The sequence below is a fragment of the Cottoperca gobio genome, chromosome 7 (genome assembly GCF_900634415.1).
Source record: "Cottoperca gobio chromosome 7, fCotGob3.1, whole genome shotgun sequence".
Taxonomy (NCBI): Eukaryota; Metazoa; Chordata; class Actinopteri; order Perciformes; family Bovichtidae; genus Cottoperca; species Cottoperca gobio.
Window position 1 is genome coordinate 19,668,811 of NC_041361.1, and position 16,347 is coordinate 19,685,157.

The 16,347-nt window shown below is 38.3% G+C and overlaps 1 protein-coding gene across 1 annotated transcript in view; it reads left to right on the forward strand.

Annotated features, from left to right (window-relative positions):
* The window catches only part of lhfpl4a (LHFPL tetraspan subfamily member 4a), a 48,173-nt gene extending 32,129 nt beyond the window's left edge, over nt 1-16,044 (forward strand). The window contains exons 2-4 of the mRNA XM_029436454.1: nt 3,079-3,315; nt 6,110-6,126; nt 11,075-16,044. Coding sequence (XP_029292314.1) covers nt 3,079-3,315; nt 6,110-6,126; nt 11,075-11,128 — 308 coding nt within the window. The 3' untranslated portion in view covers nt 11,129-16,044. The remainder of the gene's footprint in view (nt 1-3,078; nt 3,316-6,109; nt 6,127-11,074) is intronic.
* The last annotated feature ends 303 nt before the right edge of the window (nt 16,045-16,347 follow it).

The following is a 16,347-nucleotide window of genomic DNA, read 5'->3' on the forward strand; positions in this document are numbered from 1 at the left end:
TACTGCACTATTTTAACATACGAACAGGAGTTAATCACATTTACTAACCAGGGAAATGGTTAGTTAAAGAGCCGCTTATGAGACTAAAGTATTTTGCACATCAGGATTCTTCAAGTGGCTCTGCATCCACATTTTCAAAAAGTCCACACTCAATAACTTTGGACGAGTTTCATGCAAGATGGGGAAACATTAATCAAAAAGCCATAAAACATGTTACCTGACACTCATTACTAAGTTAATGATTTTATCATCTCTCATCTATGTTAATATCTTGTGTAAAGGTCATAAAATAAACTAATAACATGATGATTTCCCACGATGATTACTTCCATTGCTCTTCTATTCTCTCATTAGTTAATGTATTATTGTCATTATCCTCTCTCATTACATTTTCTCATTACACCTGCAATCATTTTGTCGGAGGAGCGTTCGTATTTTCAATCGGTGAACATCTAAGCCTGAAATAAGACTCCTCATATTTAGATGGTGTTCTGCTTTACACAAAGCGGTGGTGACTAATCTGATATCATCCCTCATCTGTTGCCATGAGTTCACCACCCACCATTTTCTTATGATGGATGGCTGGTGGGAGGAACGCAGGGTCTTCAGAGGGAATCACTAATTTGACAGGGTAATACACACAGATCCATCACTTTCAGACCCTACAAGCACATTTTCCTGTCTGTTTTAAAGTCCAGTTAAAATTGAATTGCATGTTTATTTTCTGCCACAACATACAGATCTGCTCTTGTAAGCCTTGTGTTATCTCCTCATAAAAAAAGGATTGGGGTTATCATTTAACCACAACATCCCCTGTTCAATTCATTCCTGGGACCTTCGTCATACACCGCTCTCCCTCTGTCTTTCCTGCCCATTTTTATACTGGAAGCAGTTCAATTAAATCTCAAACAATAACATAAAAAAAAAGATCAAGCACATAATACTGTTTTTTGTCCTCATAAAGCAACTCTGTGCACATAACCAATCAAATAATAAAACAAATAAATGGTAAAACACACACACACACATTGTTAGCAGCACAACACAAAAAGAGTCACAGGGTTTGAACCAACATTAACTATCTAGCTAATGTCTCCTTACGTACAAATGCTAGTACTGGAAAATAAAAACACCCGGAGCAAATCTCTTCAATTTTTTTGGCAGTAAGCATCAGCAGTGGTGTTTACTGCTTCCAGAAAATAGTCACAGCCTCAAAGTCCAACATTTAAAAAAGCTCTCACTTTCTCCCACCTACTTGTTTTTTATGTTACCAAACTAACTGCCAGCAATTGAAATTTAAGCAACTTTAGACAGTGTACTAAACTCACCTTGAGTTTGTTTTAAGCAGTGCAGGTGGTGACTGACTGATATGTTTTACCCCATCAGCTATATACATTCACCACTGAGATTGTTCAGCCCTCCAAACCTCTATGCTGACTTGACATAAGAACAATGAAAGTATATTTCCACTCAAGAGTGGCACATCCCATTAGTGTGCCCTGTGTGTTGTCCAGCATGTCTAATACTGAAGATTCAATTTACATGGTTCCTTGAAATCCTTGAAAGTTTGTGAATTTGAGGGGAAGAAATCAAGGCCTTGATAGTTTTTGTAAATAAACATTATTTTGACATTTGATATGGGCCACAGCTACATTTTACAAAACCACAGAGCGCTGGTTAGGCTAAATGTGAATTGCTACAAACAAGCTAAATCAAAAGCTATCCATTTGTAGTCTAACTGTTAATCTCGTCTCAAACTATGCCGTGTTGGGTCATTGAGTTAGAGGGAATTGGATTGAATTTGATTTCGAAGAAGTTGTGAGGATATATTTAGACGCCAAGACCCTTGACAATAAAACTTCCCAGCACTGTGCTGCACCCTAGCTGAACTAGCTACAAAACAAACATCCCAGTTTGGTCTACTAAATATTACATTCCCGTACAACAATGTTTCGAGGGAAACACTTTTCTAGCGGATTACGTTTGTTTGTTTTTTTGTCGCTGTTTGTCCACATCTTGTAAACTCTGGTTACCAGAATGAGTTTGTTTATATTGAGTCTCAGTGCACCTTTAGGCTCAGCTATCAATCAAACACATACACAGGACACCGATTTGAAGGTAAAATTAGCATTTCTGATATATCTCTGAATATCTTCTGTCATTTCTGTTGGACTTCAACGAATGCATCAGTTTATATAGACAGCAATAAAGGACATACGTTCATGTGTCTGAACTTGTTGCTGACCTTTGAAGCTTGGGTGCCAATAGAAAAGATTTAGATTTATATGTTTGGCAGCAGATCAGCAGAATTTACTGAAAGCCCAACGCTATAATCCTCTGTTCACATTTCAGCCAGTGATTTCTGTGTTACTGTGCGCCTCAGCAGCCACTGTGTTTGAAATTTGGAATAAAGATTCAACGTAACGTGTGCCATGTATGTTCCCCATCTCCCAGTGGAGCCCATTGCTTAACTTACAGCCCTTCAGGCACAGGCTGAATGCTATTTAAACAGTGCTGGTGATCAAGGAATACGGCACAATCAGCTCCCCAGTGATGCTCACTTTGATGAATGAGCAGAGGTTTAAAGTATAGATTACAATGTTTGTTGTAGTGTCGAAATTGCATGTATTAATTTCCCTATAGGGCTTTGTACTGTATGTGTCTGTAGGTATGTGTGTACTCACTTTTGTTGTGGAGTGCATACAGTTGACAGTTTTTGCCCTAACCAATCTTATATGAAGAAGTAACTACTCTTTTACTATCAAAGGATATGAAGAAAAAGCCGGACTTAGATCTGCTCCGTTTGGTGTAAACTGGTGTCATTTTACAAGACCTTTGCGTGTTGAAATTGAATACAGATAGCCTCTGTATGCTACATTTGAACATCCAGCTCCAACATTTCTCTCCCGTAACTTATTTCCTTTTCCCACCTCAACTTCTCATCCTCTTCCTTCCAACATCCTTCCTCACCCTTGCACTCTCTTCTCTTTCCCCTCTAATCCATCTTCATACCCCACATATCTCACTCCCAGTTCTAAAGTAATCTCTGCTTCTCTCCTCCTCTTTGACCGGCTGCAGGAGTGTGCCTAGTGCTGGGTTGTATGATCTTCCCCGACGGATGGGACGCCGAGGTGATCCGGGACATGTGCGGGGAGCAGGCGGGGAAATACTCTCTGGGAGATTGCTCTGTACGCTGGGCCTATATGCTGGCTATCATGGGCATCCTGGACGCCCTCATCCTCTCCTTCCTGGCCTTCGTCCTGGGCAACCGGCAGACAGATTTCTATCTCGATGATTTGCAGACAGACAACAAAGGTTAGTAAAGGAATAACGTAACAGTCAGGAATCTCACCAGCTCATGATCCATGTAGTTGACGTGAAAATAAGGAGCAGCATTGTTCTTGCATTGCAGGGTAGAACATGTCCTTTCATTCTAATCTAACTCTGTTGGGATACTTACTATAGCAGGATTAGGGCCTGGACACATGTCACATGTTTTGCACCCTTAAATCATCCTTTGTTGTTCAATGTAGATGCACGAAAGGCACTCAAAAGTGAGAGCGTCACTGTCGCGTCACACAAGTATTCCCAAGCGTCGTTTTTTTAAGGGTGCAGAGATGAACATCGTTTAACAATTGGAACGTAGCAAGGCACACTGCATGTCTTGTGGGGAACAAACAAACACAGCCGGCAGATATCTTTCTTTCCTTTCGTAAATATCCGATCAAGTTTCTCTGTATTAAGCCAGAAATATAAATGACACACTGACACGGAAAGTATGAACCGGCCTTTAGGCTGGCCAACAACATCTGAACCCATTCATGTCCTGAACAATATGAATTGTTACCATCCAATCGTAGATACAATTATTTGGGTCAATTACATTGAAGGGTCTTGAATTTATTGTCTTTATGTTTTGTTAAATATACGTATCCTTGTTTCTTGTCTTGAAGAAACAAGTGTGTCTTTGTTATTGTTGCAAATGGAGCTGCTGTGATGAAAGAAACATGACAGACTTGATCTGACAGTAAATAATCATCATCATCGTCAGTTACTACAGCCCCATGCTCACTGCTTCAACATTGCAGAAATCCAAAAGTTGACCAAGTGCCTAGCTACACAAACTATTATTAGACACTGTTCAGGAAAGGGGTACAATTAGCCCAGATGTTGCTTTTTGTTCTATTGATGTCATTATTTGTTTGTTGGTTTTAATGGATATATGATGAAATAGAAAGAATGGATCAAATCTGATCTATCAAAAGATAATGACATGTTGCTATATTATTCAATAATTGGCTGCTTTTATTTAAATAACGGTTGTTAATCCTTTAAAACTAGATTACCATAAACCAATACGTTCTCACTTCCAACTCGTCACAAAGGGACACTTGGTCAGGACCCCTTGGCTTCACTTTTAAACACACTGGTACGTACGTAAATTTATACGCTACATACGTAAGTTAAGTACGTTACGTAAATTAACAATGTAAGTTAAAATAAGTATCTATCCAGCTCAACTTCCTCTCTATGCAGACTTTGTCACTTTCTATAATACATCCTCTGACTTTTTCTTTACTCCCATCATAATTACTCTGGCCACATGCAAAAAAAACGATGCTAAATTAGTACGTGAAGTGTAGGGCCACTGACCAAGCTGTATTTCACAAGGTTGGTGAGAACATGCTGCTGTCCCTGTCCTGCTCCAGACAGGCTCAATAACTCTTTTGTCCCCCTGGCCATAAGACTGTACAACTCCTCTTGGTGATGGCAAGGGGGATTCAGATTCAATTCAATTCAATTTCAAATCATAACAGCCTGTACTTTTACTTTCACTTTGTATTTATAACAGTTTTATTGTATTTATAACACTTATTACTTTATCACTTAATTTTACTTTTTATTTTATTTTAAGTCTCTTTGTACTGTACATTTATAATGGAGAGGGGGGTAGATGGGTAATTGTTGTATGTCATGTTTTAAGCTACTGGATGCCTGAATTTCCCTCAGGATAAATAAAGTATCTATCTATCATAAACCTGAATAACAATATAAATCAAATCAAAAAGGAAATAAGAGCACAGGAGAGAACTCAATGCCCGGTTCGTCAGTCAATTGTCTTCTTATTTTTAGGCCTTAACTGTCAGGCCATTAACATGAACAATACTTGTACAGTTGAAAAATGACTACACTCCAACCTGACCTTAGTAGCTCCAGCCAAATTGCTTTCTGTGCTGTATTCAAGAGTGGGAGAACGTCCTCCAGAGGGTTTCTGACAGTTTGCATAATGTTGCATCAGGGTACTTAAATTGCATTGTTTCAACTGTATGAAAAGAGAGGAAGAAGAGGGAAGGGATGGCAGAAGAATACAGTAGAGGAGCAAGTGTAAAAGCTTAAATGCTAAACAATAAGAAGTATCCTTACATAATGAATATGTGTTTGATTTGACTCCATAAACCCAATTGTCAACAACTGAAAAAGAAAGAGAGCAAGGGTGAAAGAGATAGAGAGAGATCTTTGACATGAGACATAGTAGACTGAGATATACAGACATATAGAGTAAAGGAGAGGAGGAGTGAGAGATAGAGAGAGAAAAGTGACATAAGATGTCTCGGTTCTCCAACGGTCTTATCTCCATGATAGTTTCCATGGTAACTGGAGATATTCCAGAGCGTGGGCGTGTCTTACTGTTTTTATCTGATTAACCTCATTGACAGGCTCAGTGATTTTACACATTCAATGTATATAATGCTTTGCTCATATTTCTTCTTTTAGTTTCTTTTTATCAACTGAAAAACAAAACTGTGTGAAAATCTATTGACAGTCCATGAAAGCATGTGTTGTCCATGTCAGTGACAAAGGCATTAGATCACTAATAACACAATATAAAAAGGATTGTATTCAAGTATAGGCTACTGTAAAGAATAAATACATCCGTGGAGCACAGCTGGACATAGGTTAGGGTTAGAATGTTTTTATGGTGATGACCTAAATGCTTATCTCATATGCTCTCATCTCATAAGCAGTCATGTTTTACACAAATATGCACTTTTTTGTTCTTGCCTCATTGTGTCTATGCCAACACTTTTGTTCTTTTTTGTCCTTGCAGACTTTGCTGTGTCAAGGGTAAGTTGACTTTTGCTTTATACATTTTTGTGTGCATTATGTTTGAGGAATACATTCACATGTATCAGTGGAAAGCCTCATTAGCTTTTGAGCATTTAGACCGGGGTACTGGAGAGGTCTTTTTGTCCTGTTCATCAACAATCCCACAAATTGTGAAGCCCAACAGACAGACAGTAATACTTTCTACCCTAATCCCACCCACTATATATATGTTACATATGACATATATCACTTTTATCAGTTTTATGTGAAGTAATAAAAACCTATTTTAAGAAACGGTTAGCTGTTTTACGTTGCCGTGCAGATAAATATTTTATTTAAACTCAACATCAACGACACATCAAGTACACAAATTGGTAAATACATTTCTTTCATTCTGTTTAAATGTAAAATTGGCTTAAATTTGAGGTTTTCAGGAACATAAACACTCAGATGACATTAAGCGTTTATTCTTTTTTTATTTTGTAGTTGTTCCTGCAGATACGGCAGTGTGGGAAAAGTTTTTAGTGTACAGTCTGACATTAGTTTCCAGCTATATTTTAATTTACAAATGTTTCCATCTCTTGCTCTGATGGTTGTTTTTTCTGACTTCTGTGCACATGCAACGCTTGAGCCGGAAAGAATGTTGTGTTACTATGACAACCAGTAACCTTGAGCTGTTGTCGCCATGTCCTAGTTGTGGCATAATTGCATATTCAATAGCGTTTGTACTGTGATTTTGATGTGGCTTATTTCTTCCCTTTTAAATGTTTGAAATGTAATATAAAAATGTAGTTAATGTGAATGTCACTTTGTTGTTTGAGGTGGTTAAATGTTATCGTGATGTACAGAGGAATACATTTGAATGGCAGCCTTTACCCATCGCAAATAATGGATTTCAGAGCGCAGTAATGCCATTGTCGCATTGTGTCTGAAAGGACCTGAAGGCACCCTAGGGTGCTGCTGTGGGGGACATAGTTGTCCCACAGCATAGGTATGCGATAGAGCAGGGGTATTCAACTAAACTTCATAGAGGTCCAGTTAAAGAACACTTCCTCAAGCAAAGGTCCATGCGAGGGGGGGGTGCTGTCGGAGTATCGTGCAATGGGGGGTTTATGTGTGTATGCGTGTGCGAAGTGCCGCCCTTCGTGAAACAGAGCGGAGCGAATGTGAATGTGCAAAGCTAAAAATAAATAAATAAAATGCGCCGTTTAAATAGAAGTACCGGTCCGGGTCCGGATAGGTCGGCGTCTGGGTCCGCCTGTTATTGACCCCTGCGATAGAGGCTGAGATATCCTGACCTATAGTCTGTAGTGTAGTGTAGCTCCAACTACACCAGACCCTATACTTCCCATGATTCAACTCAACAGCAGCTTTTCATCAGGCCTTCCAAGCCCATTAACTTTGTTTTAAAATCCACAGCCCCAGTTTGTAACAAAGACATTGCGTTTAAAATGTCTAGTCTCCAAGCATAGCCAATGACATCAACCTCGTTATTTTCTTAGACTTGACAAAGATCCTCGAGAGCCACTGATGGCCTTAGGCCCGGATCAGACAGGTTGTGTAAGAGACGCACAGCATTGCTATATTAACACAAAACATGAACTGTATGCTACCTAATAGTTAATAGTACAGTTTAATGAAAAAAACGTACTCAAAATCTCAATACCGCACTACTTTGCATCTATGGTTGGTAAAGTATACAGCTCCGGGTCTCCAGCAAAAGCCACCACAGAAGGCTCATCTCTCAATTAATCCGAATGGACAACGAGAATAAATGGCATTGATGTTGGCCGCTTTTCTGCTCAGAGTTAAACTTTATTCAACTAGAGCCGTTCAGTACGCCTCTTGCTAAATTTGAGTGTAAAAATGTGAGGCAACACAAAGGCAGCAAGCAAAACGCTTTACTCTCATTGAAAACAAATACAAAAAACTGCCCCAGGCTGCTAAAACAAGCGGTTACTGATCAGGGCCTCATACCGCTGTGTTTTCTGAGTTGTCCTCCCCATGACTTGTGAAGTCATATTTATGTGCAACAAATGGTCCTTGATTTCCTTGAAAGTTGGGGAAATCATGTGTAATGATCAACACCTTGAAAGTTGCAAATAAACATAAATAGACATGTGTCAGTGAAAGAACTTGAATTTATATATTTTGTGCACCTTTGAATACACCCAACAAGCACACATTATCATGTAAACATGTAGAAAAGCAGTATTTTAATCTTCTCTGTCCCCAGTCTCACATTCTCCACCGCTGCTTTTTTTACACAACCACAGCGCGCTGGTTAGGCAAAAGCTGTCTGTATGTGGTCTAACTATTTTGTGTCTCAAACTATGCTCTGTTGAGTCCTTTAATTTGACGAAATTAGGCCTGAATGGTCCTTGATTTTGATGTTTAAGAAGTTGTGGGAACCCTAGTGACATTTAACCACTTAACGGGCACCCGTTTTCATCCATTTTCCAGAGACGCTGTATCTTTCCCTGTGTTCCCTACAGTCCGCCATGATGGAGTTGTTACACAATGCTACATGTCATTCGAAAGATTAGAGTCGCGTCTATTTAGTGAGAAAAACTGTTTTGAGATCAAAAGCACAACAGCAAGTACAGTAGGCATCTCACACAAGCAAGCAAACTCACAATCAAACCCATAACTTTGAGCCAACTCACCTATGAAGTCTCATAATGTTGTAATCAGTAATAATCCAACAAAAACACTTCCTGTGTCATTGTAGAGGTCCACACGATCATTTCCAGTAAAAATATATCCAACTTGAACATTGTCACATTGATAAAAGTCCATGAACAGCTGTTGCAATCTTTGAAATCAGGTGATCGATGTGTTTATTTTTGCGATGATACTCGCTAAAAACGGCTGTTATCAAGCTATTAGCGCTATTTTGATATTTGCTAACGGGATGCCTAACTCTGACCTTTCGATTGACACTTCATTTGAGCCAATCGGTGCTTCCATGCGTTATCTACAGCCATCAAGAGCCAATGAGTGTCAACTTGATAAGGAGGTGCCAGCCCTCTTCTTTTGTTTACAAACGGAGCCAGCAGCAGCCCAGTCTTCTGGTGACTCACGGATCGTGTAGCCAATGAACTGTTGGAGCTTTAGACATGTGACAACCATGGTTTTATGTTTATAGATGTTATTATATTTTCATTGTATTTATTAATTATTATTAATCTTAAGAGGTTAAGGGGTGGGGGAATTTACCCGAAAATACCTACAAAAGACATACCCAAAGTAAATTGGAAGCTGATCTTCAACCATTTGCACCAGCTGCATGATTTTGGTTTCATTTAAAAGATAACTCTCTTATTGTTCTTGCTAAACAATAATGAATAATCACTCCAAGTGCTTCTAGCACTGAGTAATAGTGGTCTGAATATACTGTATTTGAAGAAAATACACTCCGCCTGAAGTTTGATGTTGAAAAAGATGCCTGAAGATGGGTATACCTGGTAGTCATGAGCTGGAAAACACACTAGAAACATAGCACCAAGTGTTACCAAGTTCAGGTTCAAATTTCAGATAAAAGGGACAAAAACGTAACTTATTAGACAGGTTTTTCTAAGAGTAACACAAGCTGTGCATTTGGAGATATAATATTTATTCATAAAAAGGCCATAAATAACTATTGGCCTTTACTATAAATAACTATTATATACCCAATAGTCAGTAGTAATGACACAAAGTAAGTGAAGTATAAACAAAATAAAATTGTAATATATTTATGTTTATTTAGTATTTTGTCATTAATAAATACAATTATGAAAAAAGAATAACATTTGTAAAAATAAAACCATGGTTGTCACATATCTAAACCTCCAGCAGTTCATTGGCTACACGATAAAACTGTCATCAAGAACTCTTTTGTCCCCCTGGCCATAAGACTGTACAACTCCTCTCAGTTATGGCCGGGGGATTCCAACTTTTGTAATTATTTATAACAGTCTGTATTTTTACATTTGTATTTATAATGTACAGCCTTATCGCTTATTTTAAATTTTATTTGTACTTACTTTTTAATGGAGGGAGGGGAGGGGTGTAATGTTAAAAAATGTATAATGTCTTTTAAGCTACTGGATGCCTAAATTTCCCTCAGGATGAATAAAGTATCCATCTATCTATTGGCTCAAATAAAATGTCAATTGAAAGGTCAGAGTTCGGCATCCCGCTAGCAAGCATCAAAATAGCTCTAATAGCTTGATACGTGCCGTTATTGGCGAGTATCATCGCGAAAAAAAAACACATCGATCAGCTGATTTCAACGATTCCAACAGCTGTTGATGGGCTTTTATCAATGTGACGATGTTCAAGTTGGATATATTTTTACTGGAAACGATCTATTGGACCTCTGCAAGGACACAGGAAATGTTTTTTTTGGATTATTACTGATTACAGGATTATGATGAGACTTCATAGGTGAGTTGGCTCAAAGTTATGGGTTTGATTGTGAATTTGCTTGCTTGTGTGAGATGCCTACTGTACTTGCTGTTGTGATTTTGATCTCAAAAAGCTTTCTAATGACATGTGGCATTGCGTAACAACTCCATCATGGTGGACTGTAAACAACACAGGGCAAGGTACAACCTCTCTGAAAATGCAAAACTATCACATGACCGTTGATGATGATGGGCCGTCCACCCGTTAAGAGGTTAAATGTTACATGTAAATAGTACCCTCAAACAGCACATGGAAGTGATTTAAGACCAAGATGGACACTGCTAAATCAACAGGGACCCCTAGGAGCATCTCATCTTATAACATAAGATGAGATGCTCATCACATCTTATAACATAAGGACTCTATTTTATATTTGAGGGGCTATGGCTCAGGCTATGGCCGTCCACCCGTTAAGTGGTTAAATCTTAACTATAACCTCTTCAATGTTCATTCATGATGTTTCATTGAGTCTGTAAATCTACACAATAAGAATCCTCTGCCTTGTTTTCTTCAGATTGAGGTGCGGGACAGAAGAGAACCGAGGTACGGAGTGCAGCGTCTTCACTGAGGGCAACAATGGCGCTGGACAACTTCTTATCTCTTCTCCTCTCTTCTCCATCTGTTTCTTTCCCTCTCCTCTATTCTCCCCCTTTACTCTCTTCTCTTCTCTCCAATGATCAGAATATCACCCAATCTTAATGCAGACACTAAGTCTACAGGATTCTGTAACATAAAAATAAATACAACAAACACACTACATAAACTATATTTTTGGAAAATAAATGATACAAGGTTGCACAGTGCATTTAACTCTCGACTTTCTCAACAAATATCTTTATGAGGAAAAAAAAGAGTTACTGTATTGAAAATCTTGATTTGTGAGAAAATATTCAACCCTTATGAACCATATTGTGCATCTATGATTTAACGATGATTTATTTCAAATCTCGCTATTTAAAAGCTTTGAGTTATGTACATTTATAGCTCCAGAAAGCAGATTATTGATACTCCTGGTTCAGTGATAGAGTCAAGACTCGCAATACAGCAGCAAGTCCATAATTAAACATTCAAAGTACTTCAACACTGACTTGTATGGCTCTTCATCTAAGGACTTTCAAATGTGAGGAATTTAAAGGAGCACCCCATTGCAGCTTTACAGAACCTAACATCTCTGGGAGATCCTCTACTGTACATACTTACTTAATGTAAATAACATTACTGCTGACAAAAACAGCCGACAACAAAACCTCATCTGACTCAAATTAAGTGGATTAAATGGATTCAAATTTAGTATTTCTACCCTTGGTTTTAGTGTTCCTTGTGCCAGAAGAGCATTGGAGTAAATCCATTGTGTTTATAAGAACTTCTCACTACTGATTTGGTGGAATTAGACAGATGGGAATACAATGGATATATTAGCTGGATATTCCACAGAAAAGCAGGGGACTGTGAATCAAAGTAATTGTGTATTACAATTTTTTGACACATAATAAAAGACGCTTCCCCTGCATCAACACAACCTCAAAACAAGCTTCTTATTATAGTCTTGCGCCCGACAGTATATACTCAAAGGTTTCATTGCTGAACTGAATTGCAGCTGTCCAAGTCAGACTTAGAAATCACATTGTTGCTTTTTGATGTCCGAGTTCATGCCTTTGTAATACCCTTTCACCAGTGTGCAGTTTACTCCAGTTTATGGTTCCAGCATACAGTGATCAGTTTACTCTACAGATGTCTTAAGACTGTGTGAATATGGCTGTATGAGTCGGCCTTCTCTCAGAGGGAAGCCCCATGTGCTGCATTGTCTTAAGGTGATGTCACTTATTTGCCTCTTTGAATAAGCAACTCTGCTTATAGTAGTTATAGGAATCACAAGTGGAACAAAATCTCATCAAAATAACTCCCAAAATTAAGTCAAAAGTACTAAATCCCATAAAAGTGTTGCCTCTGTAACATGAGTATTAGTCTGCAGAATATTCTGTGGTGTCCTACCATTGAATCCTTGCGACCATGTTATATATACATTTTCATATCATTATTTGCAGGGCCGTAGACAGAAAATCCTCCCAAGGCGCCGCCTGCACCCCCTGATAAAGTAGCCTAAAAGTAGCCAAACTGAAATATATTGGGTCTCATGCAAGAACATCCTAAAATATTACCTTTTTGTGTTTAAGTCTGATTCAGCAAACTTGTACAGTTCAGCCTGACGAGTGCCACCTGCGTGCTGGTGAGGGACAAAAATGTTGTGTGCAACAGGTTATTCCCCTGGAGAGCGACCTGCATAAAGACCTTAAAACAGAATAAGCAAGTATAGAACTGTAGAAGTTCCAATACAAAAATATGTAAATAAAATCATAAATCCAAAAGACGTTTTCCATCCTCTCAGCAAATTGGCAAGCTGAACAGAATTTTTATTTTTATTGATTTCTGCAACATATTTGAACTTCAAATTCATTCAATTGAAGGCATTATAATTCATAGGGGGATTTCTTTCTCAGAGAATGCAGCGTATCTGTTTTTGACTGCAGAAGAATAGAAATCATGAATGAATTTAGAATTGGTATCTGTTAATACTATATAAATGATTCTTACATGAGACTCATTGAGTCTAATAATACTAGAATCAGCCTATAAAATAGCCATGGTAACATTATAACCCAAAATAATGTCAAAGTAATATCGAAAAAAGTATTATTTATGTAGCATTGTGACATGCCACCGATACCACCAACATTATTGTTGCTCCAACAACAATGTACCCTGATGTAGCACTCAAGACAAAGCCACTGGTGTCAGTGGCCGTGATCAAAGCACCTTTGATGCAAATTATTTACTGACACATTTGTCACAGTGGTCACTGCTACACCAGCAACATAAAGTTGTAATTTCTACAGGCAACAAGACAACCCTAAGGTGATTGGCTTGACACACCTAATAGGACAACTCATGCGATAACCAGGGAGATATGATAATTATGTTAGTCCTGTTTTTAATCATATGAACATGTGCTACCCTGAACAACAAATTGGCACATGCTCCATAAATATGAAAATACCTGCAAGGGCATTCTTTACTTAGCTTGATGCCGCTGCCAGTATGAGGTCTGTAACTCACCACTAAGCACAGTTATGGCCACTATGGTTATAGCCACTTGATGGTCTGCATCATTGACACTGATTGCCATGATATCAGCGACAAGTATGAGTCTAACATGTGACAAAAGTGCAATTGCACATTACGGTGAAGTAGGCTGCTGTAATCCAGAGCACCATGGGGCTCTTATCCCTGTCAGGGCAGCACTTCAGGCTGACACACTATAACTGGACCTCTTACAGCACCAAACCTGGCTCGAGTCCTTACAGGAATGAAATTACTTGTGTAATAAAAGCACACAGTTAATTGTTTCATATAAGAAATGGGCATGCTTTGTCCATTTGGCGGGAGACAGGGGACACATAATCATACTATAAACCCTGAGAGGTAATTGAATCAATTTCAATGAACAATTCAACCACAAAAGGTTATCTGCGTTCTACAGCAGTTTATCTAAAGGGCAACATCACAATGGAAATACAATCCAAGAAGGGGATGTTACTGCATTATATTTAACTGTAATCCATGTTACACTTTGTTAGGGATGCACTATTAACACAAGTATTCATAAAATATCAGACGGAACCATTACTTTTACACTACAATGTAGCTGTTACAACATCGGAAGAATTTTACTTTACATTAAATGCCAACTAGTCCTCATAGTCACCCATGACCACAAAGATTGTTTGTTCCTACCCTCTACACAGGAAGCTTTCCTAATTTAGAACCCCCTACCGGTGGCAGGAGATCAACACGTCGTAGGAAAAAATCATGGTTTGGGTTAGAATAAATACGTTTGTTACAGAACTTAAGTTACGTAGCCTACATAACTTAACTTACATTACGTATGTGACGTAAGTACATTACGTAACTTAACTTCTCCTTGGTAAGACTCCTGTGTTTGACCCAAACATTCACCCCCACCTCCACCTGACTCCCTCTTTTGCACCTGTCATAATTACTACAGCAACTAGAGCCTATAAATAAACATAAATAATGGTTAGTAATAAGCTGCTTCTACAAAAAACCTATCTTATTAATATAAGACACGTTACCTAATTTCAGCCAAATATTGGCCTAGTCCTGTATTGGTTATTAGTGCATCCCTACAATAAATACATATAATGAGCAGATAGCTAGGTGTGTAGTGTGTGTTTCAGAACGGTAGCTAGCTAACTCTCAGGAAGCTGTGAACACAGTACTGTATTAAAGGCTCATTATGGAAATGATCAACAAACACATACAAGTTGGACAAGAGCATTTTTGAGTCGATGCTGTTGTGATATGGTCATCGGCCAAATGACACAATACTCCACAGCGTCCCTTGTTACTTAAGTTTGTTACACTTTGGTACAGTAGTACTACTCTGGGTTTCCACGCTGAGCGTTTAAGACAATATGAAAACAGCCCTTATGCTGAATCTAATGATGCTGTCCATGTAGGCTGCACAGACCTTAGCCGACATCTATCAACTATCTTAGGGTAGGATTGGTGGGCCCTCATTCCATAAAAGTTTATTTCACTTTAACCTTGAGGTAACCGTGCAAAGATTAAACAACTATAGAAACAATTGAAATGGTTTCTACAGACCTCATCCATTTGGTATTACAAGAAATCTGTGCACTTGCTGAGATATCAGCATGGTGAGTTTTTTATATCTAATGGCATAAATGGCGGTGATGTCTGTCATATAGTATATATTGTGATTTAGACATTTACTATCATGTGCATCTCTCATTCGGGAATTCTTTCATGGGCCCAGGACATACAGACAGATCAACGAAAACGGAAATAACAAAGAAAAAAGCCCTGAGGCCTAAGCAGTCACGTACCTCTCCGGGTACTCTCGAAGACTTGACGATGAACTGAAAAATACCTTAAAAAGGAACTGACAATACCTTAACCCTGATGAGCACATATTTGTACCACTCCAGGTGCCTCTAAGAACTCTTGATTTAATTCAGATGTGGTGCAGAACCACCAAAACAAGTAGTGACACTGTAGTTTTTTCTACTAAGGACTACATACTCTGACTGAGCTCTGAAGGGAGATGGGTTTTATAGCAGATTTGAAGTCAATTCAGTTTCAAGTCGAACAATTTAAACGAAAATAAGAATATTGTTCTTTCCCCAGTTATTTAACTTGATTCGGGGAAACACTTTGATATGTTAAACAAAAAAAACAGCACTTGGTTTTCCTTTTTTTTTTGGTTTGATTGGACTCCAAAGCTAAATTCACCTCAATCTCAAATTAAGACATGAAAAACAATGAAAAGCTAATAAAAAGGGACACATATTTCCAATCTATAGCAGCAAACAAAGTATTTGTTAACTATGTAAATGTCATTGATTTGTCAATGATTTCATCATGGTTTTTATCATGCAATATCATGGAAAAGACATTATGTTGGGGGTGGGCCGGGCCGGGGGGCAAAGATGAATACTGTCTAGTGACTTATGTAATGATTATAGTTGACTTTCTGTTAACTCCTGAAATGTTTTGTTTTGTGTCAAGTTCTTCTGATGAGATCTTTTTTTTATGTGTTAACTACAGAATATTTCCTTTCTGTTATGGTTTACTTTCTATGTATTTTGGTATGATGATTGTTGTTCTGTCACATCAGACTAAACATCTCAGATTCAATTTTGACTCACTAATGGATGACTGCTTGTTGAAAATTTCAACACCCAA